General features: G+C 35.1%; 1 protein-coding gene across 1 annotated transcript in view; it reads left to right on the top strand.

Annotated features, from left to right (window-relative positions):
- Window positions 1–23,354, top strand: part of CNTN6 (contactin 6) — a 195,954-nt gene that overhangs the window by 156,227 nt on the left and 16,373 nt on the right. Inside the window, 5 exon segments of the mRNA XM_061127769.1 lie at window positions 13,243–13,418; window positions 13,780–13,897; window positions 14,506–14,664; window positions 14,787–14,936; window positions 17,854–17,924. Of these exon segments, the coding sequence (XP_060983752.1) occupies window positions 13,243–13,418; window positions 13,780–13,897; window positions 14,506–14,664; window positions 14,787–14,936; window positions 17,854–17,924 (674 nt within the window).

Raw genomic sequence — 23,354 nt, 5'->3', positions numbered from 1 at the left:
TCCCTAAAGTTAGTAATTTTCTTGTTTGTTTGCTTAGTTTTCTATGCACCTGACAACAATTCGTTCCTCAATTCTATCTCTACTTTCTTCCTTTGATATTGATCTGCCTTTCTGTCAGGGAGCCTGGTTGCCTAAGCACCATTCCTTTCTCTCGACACACTTCCTCGTTTGAATAGACTGCATCTTCCACTGGATTTTTGAGAAAGAAATCAATAAAAATGTATTTTTTTGAGATCTTTCATGTTTGAAAAGGTCTTTACACTAAGCTTACATTTGACTGATGCTTTAATTGGAAACAGAATCCTGGATTGGAAATCATGATTTTTCATAAATTTGGTAATCTTACCCTGCTCTAAAAGCTGAAACCATTTTGATTTCTGACCTGCTGTTTGTGACATCTTTTCTCTCTCTCTCTCTGTCTAGGAGTCTTTTTTTCCCCAAGTGTCCCACAATTACATGATGATTGGTGTGAATCTATTTTCAGCCTTTTTTACAGGGCATTTGGTGCACTTTGTCATCCTGGAAGCTCATAGCTCTTTGGGCCTGGGATATCTTTCTAAGTAATAATTTACTCTATTTCTTTTTTAAAATGCCCATTTATAATAGATTTCCTAGACTGGTATTGAAGTTTATGAGTGTATGTATGCATGTGTGTATGTATCTACTCATCTATGTGTAGAATTTATTGTATTTTATATATATATATATATATATATATATATTTAGATAGGTATAGTCTATCTACATGTTTATATGTTTTATATATGTATATATGTTATATATAATGTTTCTATATCCTCACATCCATTTTATAGCTGTTTTTGCTCTACGTTCTAGGATATTTTCTCAACTTTACCTTCCAGATTTTCATTTGTATTTTTGCTTTAAAAATTTTTTTTCTAAGTGTCTTTTTATTTTCTGGCTATTCTTTTAAATAATATCTTGCTCTTTTCTTCCTTTCCTCTGAAGTATTGCTTGTAGTTTTTTCTTTTTTCTAGTTTTTTTTTTTTTTTTCTGCAAGGTCTCTCTTTTCCCAAACTACTTTCTTTTCTCTTTGTTTTAAGTCCTATCCTTTATTAAGAGGTGTTTGAAGATACATCGTGGAACTGTTGTCTGCTCATATTTAGATCACTAAAAATCTTACAGAAAGCTCTAATCAAGAGTGGGAATTTTGAATGATTTAACTTCGTATTTAGATGATCTGGTCAGGATATTTCTTTGGAGAACCCTAAGAAAAATACTGGAGTATTTTCTCTTTAGGCTCATCAGATTCCTAGGACAACTGTCCCTCACTTCCCTCTCAGGTTTCCTGTCTGGAGAGCAAAGGCCAAGCAGACAGCACTCTCAGAGCTGAATTGGGTTACAACACACAAATCTCAGCACTCACTGTGTACATATTTCCTTAATTCCCTTATTTTCAGTAGGATTTCCCTGACCCTCAACTGTGCTTGGTGATAGGCAGCTCAAAGACCCTCTGTTTTATATTCTCTCAGCAAAGTAATTTGCTGGTCTTCTTCTTAGATGGGAAAATACTCTAGAAACCAAATAACATCCTATTCATAAATTCCAAAATGAATGAATACATAAAGACATGCTAAATAAGTTTTCTCCTCTGTCTTCCCACTGCCAACCTGTGACTGACCTTTATAGTAAGTCAATTAGAAATCATTCAAATTCATTACAGTTTCTCAAATTTTGTCTCCACTCTTGATCTCTGTTTTGGTGGATTTATATCTTAGAAAATAAATTTCTTTGGCATCATTTATTAGATGTTTATGAAGAACTTGAAATAAATACTATATACTCAATTATCATTTCCAGTATATTGTACATCATATTTTTACTGTGATACTATTTTTCTCATCTAATATTTAGAAAAAGTCAAGTTTTAGCTATGTTTTGCTTAAACAAAATTTATCAAGTAAACCGGAAAGCACAATTTGGGAGATATGGGTCATGAACTCACCTCTTCCACTCGTACAGTAGATTAATTCTTTCTCACATTCACGGATATTCTCTCTCTCTCTTTCTCCCTTTCTGTCTCTTTCAGCCTCTCTCTTTCAAACTTCCCTCCCTCTCTCTCCCTCTTTTTCTCTCTCCCACCCCTTTTTTGTCCTTCTCCCTCACTTTGTCTTTTCATCTCTATTATCCCCTCTGAGGTGTCATTCCCACCACTATACTCACATAATTTAAAAAACAGTCATTTTATGACCATGATTCACCCTATGGCTACTGCCATATTGGACTCTTCCCCTTTATACCAAAGCTCTTTTAAAAATTTGTCTGTATGAGCTTGCGTTTTTCAATCCTTCTTGTCCATTCTGTTTTGAATCCATGCAACCAGGCATCAAAATTGCTCTTAACATGGTGACTAGTAGCCTCCACAGTGTTTAGTCCAGTGGTCAGTTCTCAGTCTTCATCTTTCTTATTCTGTCAGACTACTGATCACATCTTCTTGATATACATTTCCCACTTCATTGCCAAGACACAGTATTTGTCAGATTTTCCTTTAACATCTTGAGTCCCTCATTTTCAATTTCCTTTGCTAGTTCTTCGTAATCTTATCAATTTTCTTAATTTGGAATATGCTAGGGAACCATCCTTGAATTTATTCTCTGCCATAGCTACTACCATTCACTTGGTAGCTCATCTACTCTCATTGTCTAAAATAACATCTATAAGCTAATTCCAAAAATGATAAACCAATTTAAGCATTTTTCTTAATTCCAAAATCCAACGAGCAATTAATCATATTCACTTATCAATTTGCTACATCCTAACACTGACCTCCTAATTCTCACTTCCCAAACTTGCTCCTCCATCACTGTATGAATGACAACTTATAATGACAGTTGCTCAAGCCAAATTCTTGTAGTCATTCTAACTCATTTTCCAAAAATGGCCTCAACAGTCAAGATATGCAAAGAATTGAACCACTTTCCACCACTTCAATGATCAAATATTAGTTAAACTATTATTGTCACTTTCCCAAAGTATGTCTATAGAACAGAGACAACCAACTTAGTTCATTTTGCCTCCTGAGGACACAGGACAGTGTGAAGAGACACTTCTGATAGTCACAACTGAAGGATCCACTAACATCTAGTACATAGAGGCCAAAGATGCTGCTAGATATTCTATAATGCACAGAACAGCCTCCCCACTTCCCTCTGAATCCATTGACACATACATGCAACAAAAAATTATCTAGGCCAAAATGATGACAATATTGAAGTTAAGGGACTCACCATAGTCTCAAAAACATGAGTCTCAATTCCATCTTTGTCTCCCTTCTAGAAGCTTGAATATTCCTATTAAATTGTAGATGAGATTTTTGCTTCTTTTATGGAGATCCTAGGACATCCCTGGTGGCTCAGATGACAAAGCATCTGCTTACAATGTGAGAGACCCGTGTTCAGTCCCTGAGTCAGGAAGATCCTCTGGAGAAAGAAATGGCAACCCACTCCAGTACTCTTGCTTGGAAAATCTCATGGATGGAGGAGCGTGGTAGGTTACAGTCCATGGGATCACAAAGAGTCAGACATGACTGAGCAACTTCACACTTCTAAAGGCTCTTCAGTTCAGTGTTGTTTTATTTGCTCAATCCCATTCTGATGTACACCTGGAAGACTGTATGGGTTCTGTACTAATTTAATGGTTTTGAATTAAATGTTGAATAAACAATTAGTATAGTTTTATACTCATTAAGAGTTTCTACATCTGTCCTAAGGAGCACTCACTTCTTTCTCCAAACGACATGAATCATCATACTGCTCAAGCTGTTAAATGGCCTAAATATTCTCAACACTACACACTATCCCAACACTAATCTAATATAAAACATTAATAACATGGATAAACTTCTGTCCTGACTAGTTGAAGTAGCTTTGTCACACCAATATCAATCACAAATATTGTTAAAAATATTTTTTTAAATAAAAATCTCAAACAGAAATTTTGGTAGTCTCACAGTGCCAGAAGGATAAAAAGCTGAGCTCAGAATCAACCAAACAGAATGAGGTCAGCTAAGCAATTCAGTCTTAAATCAAGATACCTAAGGGACCATGCCCTGGTAATAAAAACAGAACAAAATTGTCCAGGACTTAAAGTCACTGACTGCAGACTCAATTTGGTCAATTCCTGACTAGATTCTGCTCTTTTTCCAAATGCCTGCTTAAAAACTAAGTCTTCTTGGGAAAATGTAACAAAATGAAAGTATTTACATTTTGAGCCACAGTGCCTGATATTGCATAAAATGTTATTATCAATAGCTGGAGCCAGGACCAAATGACCGAAACCCAGAGAAATATCAGAAAATAACAAGACATCACAACTGATAGAAAGGTAGAAGTTGTTACACAAGGATTTTAAAATAATTATGGATTATCTGTCATTTTAGTCATTAAATCTTGTCCAACACTTTGTGACCCATGGACTGTAGCCCGCCAGGCTCCTCTGTCCATGGGATTTCTCATGTAAGAACACTGGAGTGGGTTGCCATTTCCTTCTCAAAGGGGATCTTCCACACCCAGGGACCAAACCTGTGTCTCCTGCATTGGCAGACAGATTCTTTATTGCTGAGCCACCACGGAAGCCCCAATTGTGATTAGTATGTTTTGCAAAAAGAGAACCAGATGGAGAATTTCAGAAGAGAAATGGTATGTATTCAAAATTAATTGGAAGTTATAGAAGTGAAAAGTACAAAGGCTAAAATTAAGAACAAAATAGATCGATTTAACAGCCAATAGATATTGCAAAGAAGATTAGTAAAGAGGAGGATATATGAATCGAAAATATCCAGAATGGAAAAAAAATGCAATAGGAAAGACAAAAAAGAACATAAGAAAGATACTGTTTATGGTGAATAGTTCTAACATATGTGAAATCTTGGTTCCAAAAGGAGCAGAGAGGGGAGAAATAAAATGAGGAATGGAGAATTTGAAGAAATATTTGCCAGAAATTTAAAAAAACTTTAAGTGACAGCAATCATCTATTCAGGAAATCATATGAGCCTTACTAGGATAAACACAAAGGAAAAGCTAAATAAGCACATAGTAGTGAAACCAAAGGCGAGGAAAAATCACTCCAATTAAAAAAAAAAAAATAGCAAAGACATTTACAGTTAACATAACAAGAGAATTAAAAGACTCAAGAAGATAGTAGAAAGACCTTTTTAACTGTCTTTTAAATGATACAATAAAATTCTATTCCAAGAAAAGATATCCTCTTTAATGAAGACAAACAGAGATGCCTTCACACAAACAAAACCTCAGAAAATTCATCACTAAAATCTTCAGAAAAGAACATAAATAGAAGAAGAAATTAAAAGCAATAAGAAGAGTTAATATGTTTATATGAGACTAACTGAGATTCTGAGGATCCAAATTTAAAGTTTTAATTTCTAGTCTTCACAAGTTAACTAATAAGAGAAAATACCAGAGAATTTCATCACCTGTTTTAAGTGCTATTTATATGCTAGTTTCCTTTATATTGGTATCTTAGCAACATTTTCAATAATGTCATAGCCAAGTAAAGGCAGAATCACATGTTTACAGAGGGAGAAAGATTTGGTAATTTTCTTAAGATATGTCAGTTTTTTGAGAGCAGTTGATAATTTCAGAACCACCTGAGCCATTATCATTCTGAACAACGTCACTGAAAGACTACGCTCACAAATGGAGATTTTCACTGAGTTAAAACTACAAAAGAAACAAACAGTGACCCAAAGTAATATTTCCTAGATGCTCAGGCAAGATCAATACATGATGGATTGCCATCCCTGGCTTGTAAAATTATACCAGAGGATCTTGACATGTAATAGTATGTTTGCCATTCATATAGGAACAAGCCACACTTATATTAAAAGAAATAATGCTAAACAATTCTGAGATACTTTGATGATAGTTTTCATGTCATCACCTGAGGTTCTCTTAACTAAAGATGTGTTCTGGAAACATCATTGTCTTTTTGACAATTTGAATTTAAGTAAAGCTCATCAAAAGCATTATGGATTTCATTAAGTCTTTTTTTTATACTTCTTAGGGGTAGGGTTGTTATATCAAGCTGCTTTCATATGATACAAATCTCACTGAAATAGATTGAAAAGGGTAAATATTAAAATTCTGTTATTTTATGAATTCATTAACTCACGCCATTCATACTTAAAATAACCTTCAAAAAGTGGTCATTACTCTAAAAGCTGAATGGAAAAGGTGCCTCCCTATTCAGTATGTAAATATTCATTATCCCCATCATTTTCTTTGTCTTTCTTTTATTGTTACTGAAAATTAGAAACATGCAAAAAAGTAAAGAAGGTAGTATAAGGAACACCATGTACTCATCAATCAGGGCTGATCATTAGCAACTCATATCTGACTTTATTTCAACTATACCCTCACCTACTTTCCCCAAATCCACCCAAATATCTCAAGGCAAATCGTAAACATTATAATTCCATTTATAAATATTGCAGAATGTATTTTAAATGATAAGAGGATCTTTTAAACATAACAATAAACCAATTTTCTCATCTTAAATACTAAAAATTACTCCAAAATTTTTAAGAGTTAAAATTTACATGATTTTCTCATAAATATATATTTATATATGCATTATGCAAGCTAAATACACATACATATACATGTATGTGTGTGTGTAGTTTAACTCTCTTTAACCATGAAAGAGTTTCTCATATTTCCAAATTTTATTTCTTAGAATTCTTTATATCTCAAGATATATTAAGAGGTGTTGCATGAATTAAAAATGTTCCATATCTAGTAAGTGCAGGAAATCTAGAATTAAATAAATTTTTAAAAGACTTTTTAATGCAGGAATATTCAGAGCTTTTAATATGCTAAAATGTACTACGAAACTCTAAAAGCAAAGTATACAGAATTAATTATAGTTGAATAGCCTGAGAAGTTCATCTTGGTTTATTTTTGAAGCATCACTAATCAGTAACATTTTACTGGATATGACTTTTTTTCCTGAAACCCAAGCATTGGTGGCTTTATGACAATATAGTTTACATAGCTTGGACTGTCCTAAAATAGAAAATTCAGGTTCAATTTTCAAAACTTAAGGCAATATTTCTCAAAGCATGGACCTGGACTGACCACATCAAAATCAACTGAAGAAGCAACCTGTTAAAAATCAATTTCTAGATTCTCCCTGCAACCCTGCTGAATCAGTAATTCTTGTGGAAGCAGAGAAATTTACATTTTGAACACAGTCTTCAGGAAATTCATGCTAAATTTTTAAACTACTACTGCAGAATTTCTATAAATACTTAAGGAATAGGCAAGAAAAATATAATTATGTGAAGTGAAAAGGAATAACTATCCCCCTATTTTGTTTCAGAGAAAGAGCCTTAAAGAATTTCAAAGTTTTACAAATGACAGAGTCTAGCACAGTTGACATCCTTCCTTTTTAATTCATTATAATTCAGGCCCTAATTATCTCACTTTTCTACAAATACCAAGAAGTATTTCAGTGTTAATAATGAACTTCAGCTTACTGCACCTACTCTACCAGAATGTATGCGTTCCCAAGAAAAGAGTATACTAGAAGTGTGTATGTAAATCCCTCCACTCCACCAGAGTGCTTTGAATAGCTTAAATTTTTTTTTTCTCCAATGTTAGTTTCTTAAGAAGCTAAAATGTATGCAAAGGAGGAGTCTGAACTTGTTAATGAACTAAAGCTACTCCTTGTTCTTTCCCTAAAATAGCATGAAAATTGTGTATGTTTCTTCTGCTCAAGAACCATTCTTCCATTCTCTGCAAGTGTGACTTTGTCTCTGTGGGATATTCACTTCTAGTTGAGACAGAACTGTGGCAGTTGCCGAAGGGAGCTCTTTAGATAGCAATTAGCAGCCTTGTGGGTGTTGGAGAGCCACCTACACAGGATTAGGGCAGGTCCACATGTGGTGTGAGGACAGAATACAGTAGTTACAAAGTTCTTGTCCTTGCTCCCCCTCACACCCACAGGAGGGTACTCACAAGGAAACTGTACTCAGATAATCATGCATTCCCTGTTTTGGATAACAAGTCTGCCTACATAGAAGCTTCTTCTTTTAAATATAATTCATTTTTTTTCACCCTACAAAAACTGGTATGTCTCTATGCCATTTATTCCCTCTGCTTCGTACTTCCAAGGCTTCTCATTTTATCAGCAGTTTTTTAACAGGGCATCCAGGGCTGACTTCAGCATTGTGCAGCCCAGTCACACAGGATCTCGTGCTGAGTCTTGCCTCATGTTTGATCTAATGCTCTACTGTAGCTATCTTGAAATCCTTGATCACTTTGTTTCTGAATTTGCACTTTGTAAGTGAAAAATCTACAGGGACAATGGAGCATGCACATAAGCAGAGGAGATGTGCTGGGTAGAAGCAGCAGCTGCTTGTGCACAAACGGTCTCAGGTCTGTGCACCATGCAGGCAACGTTCATGCACAACAGGTGGTATCATGTACACCCGTGTGCCTCATGGGAGTGAGTCCTGAGAGCTGAGGCCCAGAGGAGGGTGGCGCATCAGTGATAAAGGTGATAATGGCAGCAGCTGTAGAAACATCAGAGGATGACAGCAAGGGCTTCAGGGGAGGAAGAGAATGAGAAAGTAGTCAATGTCAAGATCCATGGTGAGAGGTCAGCTACCCACCTGTCCTCAGAGGATGTCAAATGTCATTTGTGCAAATATTAACTCTTCAGCCCGAGCACCGGGACAGGATCCACCAGGGCCAAGCCAGTAAATACTGTCAGTAAAGTATTACGAAACAAAAGCCTACATATGGACAATGCAATGAAGCATATCATAGATACATGAATTTTTCAAAGATCAGCATACATGATTTTGAAAATGTGTGCAACACTAGAAAACTAATATCCAGAGGCTTAGAAATAGATATTCAGATTTAAATATTAATTTACCCAATGGGAAAAATACTACTTTTATACGAAGCTTCAGGTAAACCAATTATTAATGAGTGTTTCTTCATAACTGAAAATACAGCAGTAGAATGAATGCCTAAACATTTTGGATTCTACAAAAACCACTAAGCCACTTTCAGTTTCTTGTGAAATCTTCACAAGTTACAGGATGTGTCCAAAGAATATAAGTTTCACTGATTAGATTAACATCTAAAATTAAATCCAGACTTAAGCAGAATGAATTTGTATGAAGAGTTAAATCTTTTTAGATTTCCTTGAGAATCATTATCTTTAGACATTCTAAGATTCAACATTTAAAAATAATTCATCGTAAGTTTATTCCAATATTGTCACACCTATAAAATACTCTCAAGAGTTCTATAACAAGTGCATCAAGAGAAACATGGCTGCAAATTTTAAAAGAAAAATTTCAGAAAGCATTTGTTATTTTATATTTGCCATGAGTAACTGATGTCAATCACTTGAAAATAAAATTACTAAAAATGTGAATTCTGATGACCTAATAAATAGACTTACAGACAAGTGAGAAAACTCTCATGATCAATCAGGATTTAACTTTATTAATAAAGTATTATTATCTAATGAATTATATAAAATTGAACCAAAATATATTTTTTGCAATTTGTATGCTTATGTTGTTGCTCATGTATCACTGTTACTCTGTTACATTTTATAGGTAATACATATATTATTTTTAAAGCAAGGTTCTCCATATTTAGCAGAGTGCTTTTACCCTATTTTTCCAAAAAAGAAAAAAAATCCACATATTATGTAGCTGTCCCTAAGAACATCTAAAGCTTACATTTTGAGTCTCGTAATTTCCAATTTCACTCCTTGTTCACTCTCCAACACTGCTTTCTAGCAAAATGACTGCCTTGTATTTACAAGCTGTATTTCTTCTTTACACAGATTTTGTGTAAATGCTCCTGCATGCATAGTGAATAAAGTTACTTCTTCCTGTCAATTATGTTTACTTAGATAACTCTTATTTACCTTTTTTGTGTGTGTGCTCAGTCATGTCCAATCCTTTGTTATCCCAAGAATACTGCAGTGTGTTGCCATTTCCTACTTTAGGAGATCTTTCTCACACTAAGATTGAACCTTGAGCCTCCTGCATTGGGAGGCAGATTTTTTCCCACTGCACTACCTGGAAATCCATTTACCTTTTACTGTCAACTAAAACAACTCTCTTAATAAAATGATCCTTCAGCATTCACTATTTTAATAGAATTATTTACTTCTAATATATGGCACTTATCACAGTTACAGGGCTTTCCTGGTGGTTCAGATAGTAAAGAATCTGTGCAATGCAAGAGACCCCAGTTCAATCCCTGGGTTAGGAAAGTCCCCTCGAAAAGGGAATGGTTACCCACACCAGTATTCTTGCCTGGAGAATCCCATGGAGAGAGGAACCTGGTAGACTATATATAGTCCATAGGGTCACAGGAGTTGGACTCAACTCTGAGTAACTAACATTCTCACTTTTCATCATAGTTATAGCTATGCATTTCTGAGTATGATTTGTTTAATATCAGCTTGTTGCTTTAGATATAAACCTCTGTGAAGGCACGCATTGCATCATTTTTATTTGGTGCTTTTATTCCTTCTCCTTTCATTGTTGTTCAGTCACTCAGTCATGTCCAGCTCTTTGCAACCCCATGGACTGCAGCACACCAGGCTTCCCTGTCCTTCACCATCTCCTGGAGGTTGCTCAGACTCCTGTCCATTTAGTTGGTGATGCCATCCAACCATCTTATCCTCTGTCGTCCCCTTTTCCTGCCTTCAATCTTTCCCAGCATCAGGGTCTTTTCTAATGAGTCATGTCTTCACATCAGGTGGCCAAAGTATTGGAGTTTCAGCTTCAGCATCAGTCCTTCCAGTGAATATTCAGGGCTGATTTTCTTTAGGATTGACTGGTTTGATCTTCTTGCAGACCAAGGGACTCTCAAGAGTCTTCTCCAAAATCACAGCTCAAAAGCAGCAATTCTTCAGTGCTCAGCCTTTTCTATGGTCCAACTCTCACATACAGACATGACTACTGGAAAAAAGTATTTGACTCTATGGATCATTGTTGGCAAAGTAATTTCTCTGCTTTTTATTATGCTATCTAGGTTTGTCATAACTTTTCTCCCAAGGAGCAAGTGTCTTTAATTTCATGGCTTTGGTCACCATCCACAGTGATTTTGGTGCCCAAGAAAATAGAGTTCATCACTGTTTCCATTGTTTCCCCATCTATTTGCCATGAAGTGATGAGAACAGATGCCATGATCTTAGTTTTTTTTAATGTTTCATTGTATTTCCTTTACTTAGCAGACAGCTGGAATTTGGTGGTTGCTCAATAAATATTACTTAATAAGTGAATTAATTAGTGAAAACATGTGAACATTGTAATAAATTATTTCTTATTCATGAAGTTTTAGTAATCATTACTATACTTCTGGTGAGTTATGTATATAGGGAATGATTTGTCTAATTTTGTCATTTTGTAGTGCCATAATTAGAAAGAGAGGCTTTCATTTTAATGTTTGAAAATTATTTTTAATTGCATGATCTAAAACTTTAAATCAGAGCAGTTTTATTCTACTAGCACATTGAATGATCCACTTCATCTTCTTATGATTGTAAATAAGATGTTAGTGAAATATTTTTTTAAAGATATTATAAGAAGGAAAATATTCCCTAGTTTTAAAAAGTATTATTGAAACTGTGATATTGTTTATCTTTTCTTCCTGGGAGACCCATGAAGAAGGCTTGGGATTAAGAATGGATTTAGCCCTAAAAATCATTCTAGAAATGTTTCCCCAAAAATAATTAGAATAAAAAGTGCATGCATCTAACATAATAAGGGAAAGAGTATCTTTAAAATATAAAAATAGGAAGATGCATCTGATGTAGATTGGTTTAGATTTTCTTCCATCATATTCAGAAATATAATATGTGTTTTTATTTTTCCATGATTCTTTTATTTATATGTACCTTAAAGCCTATGATTATTTCTTCCTACTTTTTTTTATTATTAAGATAACAATCACAACTTTTATTTTTTTTACAACTTTTAAAATATTAGAACAGTACTTAAACATTCTACTGATAAATTACAGTGACAAACTCATCGTATGAACATACACATTCAACTTCAGTGCTACTTTGATTTCTTGAGAAATACAGAGAAGCAAGAAGGAAAGGAAAGATTTTAGCCTACCTCCTACAAGGTTAAATTTTACCTTATGAGTGATCTTTAGAGAAAGAGATTTTCCAGGGTCCTAATTTCACTTTGCTTTAAAACTGTTTTGAAACTTCATGTACAATATTTTTAAAATATAATTTGCCAAAATTCCTAATTCTTAAATATTAATCCCTTAGAATATATTTTACTTTGGTAAAATAGTGCATATCTACATGCAAATGTGTGTCCAAGTTGGTTTTTTTTTTTTTTTCTTTATGGTTATTGAGTTGCCATCTTGGTAAATTCTTAGTGCGCTAAAATCAAAACTATGTAGTTTGGTATAAAATGTGTAAAAAATGATATCACTATGAGTCTATTTTAACCACAGAAATATAGGATTCCTGAGTCCAACTGGAAATCTGTTTGTGTCCTTTCAAATCGCCCTTTGAAACTGGTCAATGACATGATAGAACTTGTAGAGCAAGGATTGATATTGTGATGCATATTTCTAGAAGCAAATTTTTTATGATAGACGTGTAACTCTTAAATTTAAAAATCTGGATGAAAAATAAAAAAGTTACCCCTTTCCTATTCATGTTGTACTTTTATCTAAAGTAAAATTCTTTTTATCACAACTATGTCAGAAATAGAATAAATATGTAGTATTCACATTGGCAAGATTATGATTATAAATCTTAATATAATATGAACTATTGTAATTATGAACTAGGGAGCACAATTTGTTTCTAGTACATGAAATTAACCAAATAATTACAGTTGTAACCATTTGGTGTGTTAAAAGGTTTTGCCTGGAATTTCAGAATAAAATAATAATAAAAATGGTGTGGTGCACTCTCTAGGTAGTGAATGTCGTCTTTTGAGGTCCCAGGTTTCTACTTATTTTAATATTAAGTGTAAATGAGAATATGTCTTGAATTTTCTTACAATAGGCTATATTGGATAATGCAGAAATATTTGAAAAGTGGGAACATAATTTTTCTTATTGAGTATAGTAGAGCTTCATGTTGTACTTATATAATTTCAAACAACAGCACAACCATTCAAAATATGTATTTTATAGCCATATGCTAGCATTTTATAAGCTTTAAAAACAATAATTTTTTTCTCAACAGAGCGGACTGTTATTACCGTTCCACCTTCCAAAATGGATGTTACAGTTGGCGAGAGTATAGTCCTACCCTGCCAGGTGTCCCATGACCCCTCCATTGAGGTTGCATTTGTATGGTCTTTCAATGGAGATGTCATAGACTTTAAAAAAGGAGTGGCTCATTTTGAGAGGATTGGAGGAGTAAGTTGCTGAAATTTTTAAGTGCTTAATAAAGTCAATCAAGTCTTTTACATGAATCAACACTGTTCAAATTATTTTCCCCATATTTATTTGCATGGATAATCACTCACTGTTTACAAAGCTGCATGTGTTTTTGTTTTATTTTGTTTTATGTCTTTCATAGGGATGCTTGTGTTCTAGATACAGTTATAATAAAGGGGGTAATAAAAGGGATCAAGTATGAAAAACTATAATGATAATGGTATATCTCCTAATTTCTGAAGGGCCTCATATTTCATATTTATCCAGCTTTAAAATTAAAAAAAATGAGACCTGCTGGGTGTCATTGTGTTTTTATCTCTTTTTCCCTTTCTATCTACAGGAATCTGTTGGGGATTTGATGATAAGGAATATTCAGCTAAATCATTCAGGAAAATATCTATGCACAGTAAAAACAACTCTCGAAAGTCTATCTGCTGATGGTGATATCATTGTGAGAGGTGAGCATACATGGTGAAAACAGATGAGAGCACTGTTTATTCACAATCAGAGACAGTAATATGTGCATGGTAGATCTTTGAGTAACCACATTATGATAAAGCAGTAAAATAAACAGCACGATTTTTTTCCTAAACTCCAAGACCCCAGGGTGTGACTATAGATATGAACATTAAATTGAGTAGGTTTTGTTTCTTTATAAGGAATGATCAGACTTAGCTAGCAGTATTGGTCCCTAAAACTTAGATATGCTTTCTATTCATAATAAACCACTCTTGTTTTTGAAGTTCTCCATATCAGTTGCATTTATTTGAGTTAGCTTTAGACAGAGGAATGGGTAAAAATGATTCTCAGTTTTTGAGATTAGCTCTCTATCAGATGATATTCAACCATTCCATGACTGGCATTTTCTAATCTTCAAAGGAAGCATTTCTAAATCAATCTCTCACCATGTAAGCTGAATTAATAGGGTTTTTTTATCACAAGTAATGTGCTAAAATACATTATGTTCAATATTTTATTTTCTAAGCATGACAGATCAAATATCCTTGACCCAAATCCACAAATTTAATAATTTCTAATATAGTCATCATAAAACATATTTTTCAAGGTCCCCCAGGGCCCCCAGAGGATGTAAGAGTGAAACATATTTCCAGTGCTACTTGTCAACTAAGCTGGAGAGCAGGCTCCGATAATAACAGCCCCATCCAAATATTTAGTGTTCAGGCTCGGACGCCATTTTCTGTGGGTTGGCAGGCTGTTTCTACAGGTAAGTGATGCATGATTTTGGATGACTTTCTAAAACAGATATTTTGTTTTGTTTTAATTAAATAGTTGATTTTTTTTTAATTAGTGCCAATTTAGTTACCTAAAGCATAACCTGCTTTTCAGTTCCAGAAATTCTCAATGGCAAGACATTCAATGCAACAGTGGTTGGTTTGAATCCTTGGGTTGAATATGAATTCCGTGTAGTTGCTGGGAACAGCATTGGGATTGGAGAACCAAGCAAGCCATCAGAATTGTTAAGAACGAAAGCATCAGGTAAGATACCAATGTCTTCTAAAGATGAAGAAGATTGTTTATGATATATAGTTCCTAAAGATAATAAGTGAGAAGTCATGTAGCATTTTTGATCCACAATCAGAAGCAGTAAACCAGCGGCTCTTATTTTCCATTTTTATGTGCACAGAGCAATGTGTATTTTCTCCCAAAAAGCGAATTCAAAACAAGATGATTAAGAAGGCATACCAAAAATTAGAATTTTTCAAAAGTTATCCTCTTGTCTTATCTATTTTCTAGCCAAAATCCAATAGAGAATCTGTAGATTTGTAAATGTAAATAGGTTACCACTTGTTTCATTAAATATTGTAGCCAAGAATTAACTAAGCCTGTTGGTGCAGTCAGCCACACATTTCCATCTATTTTTCAACTCTGACCTAGCTTTGCAGCTTCAATGAGTGATACCATAAATTTTTCCACATGCAAATGAGGTGAATGTTACACTCATTTAACAGAAGTGCTAACTGAGCATCAAGTGGTTCGCTGAACAGCAGAATACAAGTAGAACCTGCCTCAGAAATCATACCTTCTCAAACTCTTTTCAATGGATCCTTTTTGTTCCACTTAAACTTTCACATCCAAGGTAACATTTGATCATCTCAATGAATGTAACCAAAGTGTTCATATTCTTATCCAGTCACCTATGAAGGATCATGCTGCTGCTGGCTTGGTTTAACACACACAAACTACTTAAAAAAAAAAGTGTGCACAACTGTCAGATGTCAATAAATCATTTTTTAAACTAAAGGTAATGTTAGTCATTTTATTATAGACTGGGCCTGGAAAATAATATATTTGATAGTGATATCATAAATTAAATCATTCTAGAAAATTTAGAGCTAAAAGGTGAGTCTTTAATAGAAGAAAAGGAAGGCCAGGATACAGCTGATGATCTTGGACTAAGTCAGTATTAGAAACCAGACAGCCACACTTAAGCTCCAGCATTCACCATAACAGTAGTCCATAACCTAAATGAGAAAGGGCCTGACATAGTGAAATGTCTAAACATAGAAATTCCCAAGCCCTATCACAGAACAACCTTTTATGAATCTACACATGTGCCTCATGACTCTGGATACTAGCTTCAGTTTAGATGGTTTAAAGCTGATTTGTATTATGGTAGCTCTGGGCAGTGTTGATGCTGACTCTAAAGGTTTACAATGAAGTTTTTAATGTCACTTTCTGTTAATCACTGATACTCTCATTTCAGTAGCATAATGAAACTTGGTATTTATAATGATTTTCCTGAATCTCCAAATCATACTGAAGTGTGACTTTTTATTTTGAGGGATAGTATCATCCAAATTAATTCCTCTCAATATGGTTTTAGTATTAGTATGGTTCATTTGAAAACTGAATAAAAGAAGGAACTGCTATTACCCAGAATACTGAAAACTTTGAAAGAGTTAAAGCATAATATAAAATAATTTTCTTATACATCTGAACTATTTGATTGTCCTGAAGTATGTCACTGTAAAGCTATCATGTACTACAAATCCTTGCAACTATAGAATCTATTCTGATTCACACTGCACTTGGCCAAAGGCATTGGAAGACTTAGAAAATAGAGTATGGGTACAGGGCAATCATTTGAATAAATTCTGAAGATCAAAATAGACAAAGTTAGAGTTAATGTGATTATGAAAGTTAGGTAATGTTTGGTGTTACTATTAAAAAAAACAAGGAGATTATTATATCCTTATATCATTTGTGGAGTTAAATATGTATGAAATGGGAATAAGTAAAATAAGTAGCTTAGATTTATCTGAATGTTACCCATGGTAGGAGAAAAATTTTAAATGAGCGATTAAACATTGCATATTTTAAATTAAAATGATTGAATAAAAATAACTGCATATAATTCAACCTTTAAAAAGTATCCATTATCACAGATTTAGCATACATTTGTTATTATTTCAGGAAAAGTGCTTTTTAACACTTCAACATGTATAAAGTAAAACTTCGTTCTGAGTACACACTACACTACTCCACTCATGCTCACTGCTGCTGCTGCTAAGTCGCTCAGTCGTGTCCGACTCTGTGCGACCCCAGAGACGGCGCCCACCAGGCTCCGCCGTCCCTGGGATTCTCCAGGCCAGAGTACCGGAGTGGGCTGCCATTGCCTTCTCCGATTCATGCTCACAGTTGTCATCAGTTCTACAACTTACCTTGAAATGTTTACGTTTCATTATACTAGTCCTTACAAAGATATAGTTAGTTGAAGGACATATATTTTCCTAATTTGTAAACATGATCAGTCTCTGGAATGTTCTACCACTGAGTCTTAGGGTGCTGAAGTTAAACCCAGGTAATTCTCTTAATCACATCCTTGATCAGAGAACATCTTCTTACATTGATTGTGAAAAATTAGAGGAAAGGTCCTGTTCTGTAGTGAGAAATTTGAGATTCAAATATGAAATTATAAACCAAGAGTATTTTAATTGATATATTTTAAGGATTCATTTTTAAACATTAAAATATCCTGATGACTAACAAAAAGAAAATAATTTTAGTTTGTTTATTGGAAAAAAATTAATTAATAGACTTCCTCAGTAACTTGTTTACAGCACAACTGTATAATTAGGCACTAAATCAGCAGTGTTGCTGTTACCATCTGAATGGAACATCATTTTGCCAATTAGTAGATGATGCATAATAATGTCAAACACATGATGTTACTCGATTTTGAAGCCAGGGTGCTCATGTATCAAACACAACTGTGTCCTCTCTCTTAGAAATTTGGATATGTGTAAACATAATTTATGTTCATTAAAAATGCAAAACTCTCTCATAATGTGCCTGTGTGAGATTTTTTAAGGTGAAATCCAACAATAAAATTCTTCACTTTGAAAAAATACTTTAATAATTGCCATCCTATGTTTCTCTTGGTTGCTTTTAGTCCCTGCCGTGGCACCAACAAACATCAATGGAGGAGGAGGAAGTCGGTCTGAACTCATCATTACTTGGGAGGTAATTTCCTATCCAACTCAGTTATTTTGAGGGAAGAAGATTTAGCTGGTCAAGAAGAATATTGAAAAACAAAGAAGATTTATTTGATCACTATTGAGTATATAAAAATACATGGTATGAGAGACTCCTGATGATGCATAATTTAGAGGAGGTATTGGAAATTTTTTGTATTTTTCCCCCAAGTAAGAGAGTGTGACTAACTCAACAAAATTCTTTCCCAAATAAGAAATATAGCCCAATGTCTGTTGATGGTGGGTCAGTAGCATTTCTGTTACTAGTTGATGAACTAGAAATTATTTTATTTATTACCTCTAAAATATTCATGAGTTAAGACTCAGTAGAATGCAGGTAAAAATAATTCTTTCCCTATCATTGCTCTTTAAATCCTTCCAATTTGTTCTTCCCTGCATGTAGATGAAAGCTTAGGTAGATGGCATGGCTTTTGTAATCATCACTATTAAGTATTAAAAGGTAGGTTGATTTTTGTACTTCAAATTTTTTCAATCTGTTTTATTATCATAAAATTTGGACTTTCAACCAATCTAAAGTTTCTATTTTCCAGATGCTCAGGTCTGCCTTAGGCAAGGAATTCTATAACTGTGAAAGAGAATGCATAGTCAGTTCTCCACCTTTCCTTCATTCTGCTATTCAATTTCTCCTTTCCCAAGCTAGTTCCTCCAGAGTTATAGTGAATTAGGATTGGGAGAAGAGGTAATGGACAGAAATGGTTCTGATTGATGGTCATTTGAAATTTGACTTTGGTATACTCTAATTGACATTTCAGAGAGCAGTTGTTGGTTTTGCCTTGTTTTTTGTTGGTGGTGGTGGTGGGGAAAGTCCAGGAGGTGCCCCAGTGGGAACTTTTAGTTGTCATCTCTTGGTGCAGGCTGTTGGAAGGTCTCCTCAGTTACTGGAGTCTGGTGGTCCATGGCCAGATTTTCAGTTATAGGTCATCTCTCTCCTCTAGATATTGTTTGTGGGTAGAGTCCCTTTTAATGGTGCTCACGGACAGCTTCCTACATGGGTTTCATGTCTGCCCTCAGCAAACATACAGCTTTGTTCCATGTTCTGTGGAGGTGCAATGGGTCCCCACCTGGTCTGTCTTTACTCTGCCACAGTACACTGTCCAGGTCTCTCTCCCCTTTGGAAGTTTCTCAGGCATCTGTCAGTTAAAAGAACCCACATCCCCCAAATTCCAGACAAATCCTCCAAATCCCCCATATTCCATGAGTCTTTTTTTTTTTTTCCTGAAGCTTTGTCACTTGGTTAGGCAAGGGGTTAAGAAGTATCCCCTTTACTTCTCCTGGGTGGGGGGTGGGAATATACAGCTTTTTCTACAGTTGTCTCAAAAGAAATATCTCCCTACTAGCCTCTCCCTTAAATCAGCACTCCCTTTGTGCATTTCTCTTGGGTCATTCCCTTGTGGCTCAGCTGGTAAAGAATCCACCTGCAATGCAGGAGACCTGGGTTTGATCCTTGGGTTTGGAAGATCCCCTGGAGAAGGGAATGGCTACTCACTCCAGTATCCTGGCCTGGAGAATTCCATGGACTGTATAGTCCATGGGGTCGCAAAGAGTCGGACACAACTGAGCGAATTTCACTTTCACTTTTCATAGGCTAAGTTGTGCCATGGAGTCCTATATATAAATAGTTTGTACTCTTCAGAATGCATGGCATTTCATACCTTTATTATCAGCTTTGAGCCTCAGGTATAATTGATAAAAAAGCCTTGCCATGTCATTGCCCCATGTACATGCTTTTGACACAGTGATGATGATTTTCATAGCCATAACATCTACTTCTTTGGACGTTTTAATATTACACCTAAGAACAAGATGGCCATGGGTGTTTTAGTTAAAAATTGTGATGTTTACTACATTAGAGGGGCTCATTGAGAGATCGGGCGTGATTGATCCCTCGGGAGATATTTTACAATATCTGAGGAGATGTATGGTTGTTTACAACTGAGGGGAGGGGTGTATCTGACGTGAGAATGCTGGTGAACATCCTACAGTCCACAGGATAGTACCCACCCCCCCCCCGACCCATGACAAGAACATACTTGCCCCCAGGTGTCAAGAGTGCTGAGGTTGAGAAATACCATTGTAGAACAGTAGTAATACACTGCATCTGTAAATGATTTTGCAGTATATAAAACATTCTATATACATAGTTCATTTTATTCCTCACAAAATTCCACTACAGAAAGAGTAGTATTATTAAGCTCTCTTCATATGATAGAATATGGAGACACATAGATGTTTTCTAAAAATTGTGACAGAGCCAGGAGCCAGGTGTGGCTGCTGGGAGAGAAATGGGCTCCTAAGAGGCCTGACACAGAGGTAACTCACTTGTCGAGAACTTACAGGATTTTAGATGTTTTGCTGGGCATTTCATGTCATTTACTCCATGACAATGCTAGGTGGTCATGATGCCACATCCAGAAAACAGACTTAGAAATGTGAGATTGATGGACAGAGAGCATCTGACCACAGGACTTTCATTCCATTCTCTTTTATTTTGTCCTGAATTAGAATTCCAATGGTCCCTATGCAAAGTCAGGGTTCAGGGAAGGTGGGAGTTCTGTATTTGCTTTGAGTATTAAGTTAAAATTATTCCTGTCTACCAAACAAGTTTCCCACAAAAACACCAACTCTCAAGTGGTCTAAAAGGATTGTTTTTTATGGAATGGTGAGTAGGTTATGTAGGTTCCAACATTCTTTGAAAGTCATCTGAGTATTTCATCACTTGCCTGACTTCACCTATTTTTTTCCTCCATGGTCAGAAATTACTAAAGGTAGGAAAATTGTGGTTTTTACTCAGTCTATACATGGGAGAATGGGAAATTCTATGTATACTATTCTTAAATAGAGATGATATAAGTTAACAACAATAAAAACTCTTTCCATGATTTATAGTGTTCTTTTTCTTAAGCCTGGTTCCACAGACCTTCACCTACAGGTCAAATCTGGCCTCCTGCCTGCTTTCCTACACACATTTCCTAAACCACCACCAGTCCTATTCTCTTATGTGTTCTATATTGCTGCTTTTGTGTTGCTGCAAGAGACCCTAGGTTCCCCAATATTTGAGAATCTATCACTACAAAAATTTTTTTCTGACCTAAATTTTTAAAAAATTCAATTAAAATCAATCCCTTTGTATATTTTTCTTGGGATACCAAATATGCAGATACTAACAGAAACTGTTATAAATGGATGCAAATTCACATTTATCATTCACATTTAGCATCATGCATATGCAGTTACTGAACCAAATTCTTCTGGTGCTTGAACTACTTTAAGGAATCAGGTATGTCTACTTAGGAGGAGATGAACACATTAGTTTGAGCCACCAGGAATGTAGTAATGTTTTTAATTCAATGAACGTGTAATTAATGAGTAATCACACTGTCCCAAGCAGTCAGGGTACAAAAATAAATTTTTAAGAAAAGGTCTGAATGCTCAGAACCCAACAGGACAGTCTTAACTCAGTCTAAGAGGAGGTCAGTAAAGGCACCATCATAGCACATCTGAACAATGTTTTGAAAAAGAACTTGGGAGTACAAAGAGACCACTGAAGGCCAAAGTCATTCATTGTGGATGAAGAAGTACCCCCTTGAACTTTTAGCACTAATCCAGGTCCAATCACTGTTCTAAATTCAGTTTGACTCCATCATCGTGGTTTATAATTACACTGTAGTATAATAGACCTACGTTTTCTTCTATGCCAAAATTAAGTGTATTTTGTGTATATTTCTATTTTGGGTTGTTTTGTTTACACTAACCTAGACATGATATCTAATCATGGAATAACTGCTAACTCCTTTTCTAAGGTATTTTTACTGATATCTTCATATCTTATCTTCATTTATACTCCAAAGTACTTCCAAGTTTGAGATGCTTATCGTAAATATCTCACATAAAATGTGACTATAAAACACTGTACAATTAAAGATAAACACCTAAACTGGCAGTTGGTATACTTTTTTCTAGAAGGTCAGTGAAACTATTCAGTCTTACAGGATGTATGGTCTTTTTTTACAACTGTTCAACCCTGCCATTGTCATTCAAAAGCCATATATCATTATAAACACACAGGTGTGACTGTGTTTCCAAAACACTTTATTTTAAAAACCAGGCTATAGGTCAGGTTTGGTTCAAAGGCCATAGCTTGTTGACTGTTGGTCTATACTAAAAACTTATTTCCTACAGTCACAGTGGTGAAAAATTATATTATTAGCCTTTATCAGCTTTAATAGATTTCATTACCAGTGGAATGCCTGAATTTCTGTATTCTGTTGAATACTTTCTTTGTTTAAAGGAGAAAATTCTCTTTCTGGCCACCTTAAATAACTCTGTATATTTCTCCATCATTGGATCAACCAATATGAAAAGGATGAAAGGAAGAACCTAAAGAAGTTTCTCTTCTGTTCTAAATTGAACACGTTGGATGCAGATCTTTCTTGAGGGAATGCCATGTGAAACGTTAATTGTACTTAACTAACAAAAGCAGAAGTCCTCCATTTCTCAGATGAACTAAACATGTTGATTAAATCTGAGATTAAAGAAGCATCCAAAACAAATCAAATGCTCTAGCAAGTGTCTTAAACGCTTATAAATCTCTTCCATACCACTCAAAGTTAACTGTTTTGATTTTGATCATCTCTGTGAAAGAGAAGTGTTAACACAAGGAAGCATTTTCTTTTCTAAGATTTCAGGACTGTGTATTTCTTCCACTTTTCACTGTCTGTATTTGTTGGATTGATCTACATGGTAAGAAGTAGAGACCAGCTCAGGTCATCTCAACTAATGGGGATTTATTTTAAAGATCAAATTGCCAACATCCGTTGCATCATTAAAAAAGCAAGAGAATTCCAGAAAAACATCTACTTCTGCTTTATTGACTACACCAAAGCCTTTGACTCTGTGAATCACAATAAACTGTGGAAAATTCTTAAAGAGATGTGAATACCATACCACCTTACCTGCCTCCTGAGAAATCTGTATGCAGGTCAAGAAGCAATAGTTAGAACTGGACATGGAACAACAGATTGGTTCCAAATTGGGAAAAGAATACGTCAAAGCTGTATATTGTCACCCTGCTTATTTAACTTATATAGGCAGAGTACATCATGCAAAATGCCAGGCTGGATGAAGCACAAGCTCAAATAAATATTGCTGGGAGAAATATCAACAACCTCAGATATGCAGATGATACCACTCTAAAGGCAGAAAGCAAGAGCCTCTTGATGAGCCCTGAATATTCACTGGAGGGAACTGATTCTGAAGCTGAAGCTCCAATACTCTGGCCACCTGATGGGAAGAACTGACTCATTGGAAAAGACTATGATGCTGGGAAAGATTGAAGGCAGGAGGAGAAGGGGATGACAGAGGATGAGATGGTTGGATGGCATCACCGACTCGATAGACA

Source organism: Dama dama, chromosome 24 (genome assembly GCF_033118175.1).
Source record: "Dama dama isolate Ldn47 chromosome 24, ASM3311817v1, whole genome shotgun sequence".
NCBI lineage: Eukaryota > Metazoa > Chordata > Mammalia > Artiodactyla > Cervidae > Dama > Dama dama.
Note: the sequence above shows the minus strand (reverse complement) of the source record. Positions and strands in the feature narration are given on the sequence as shown.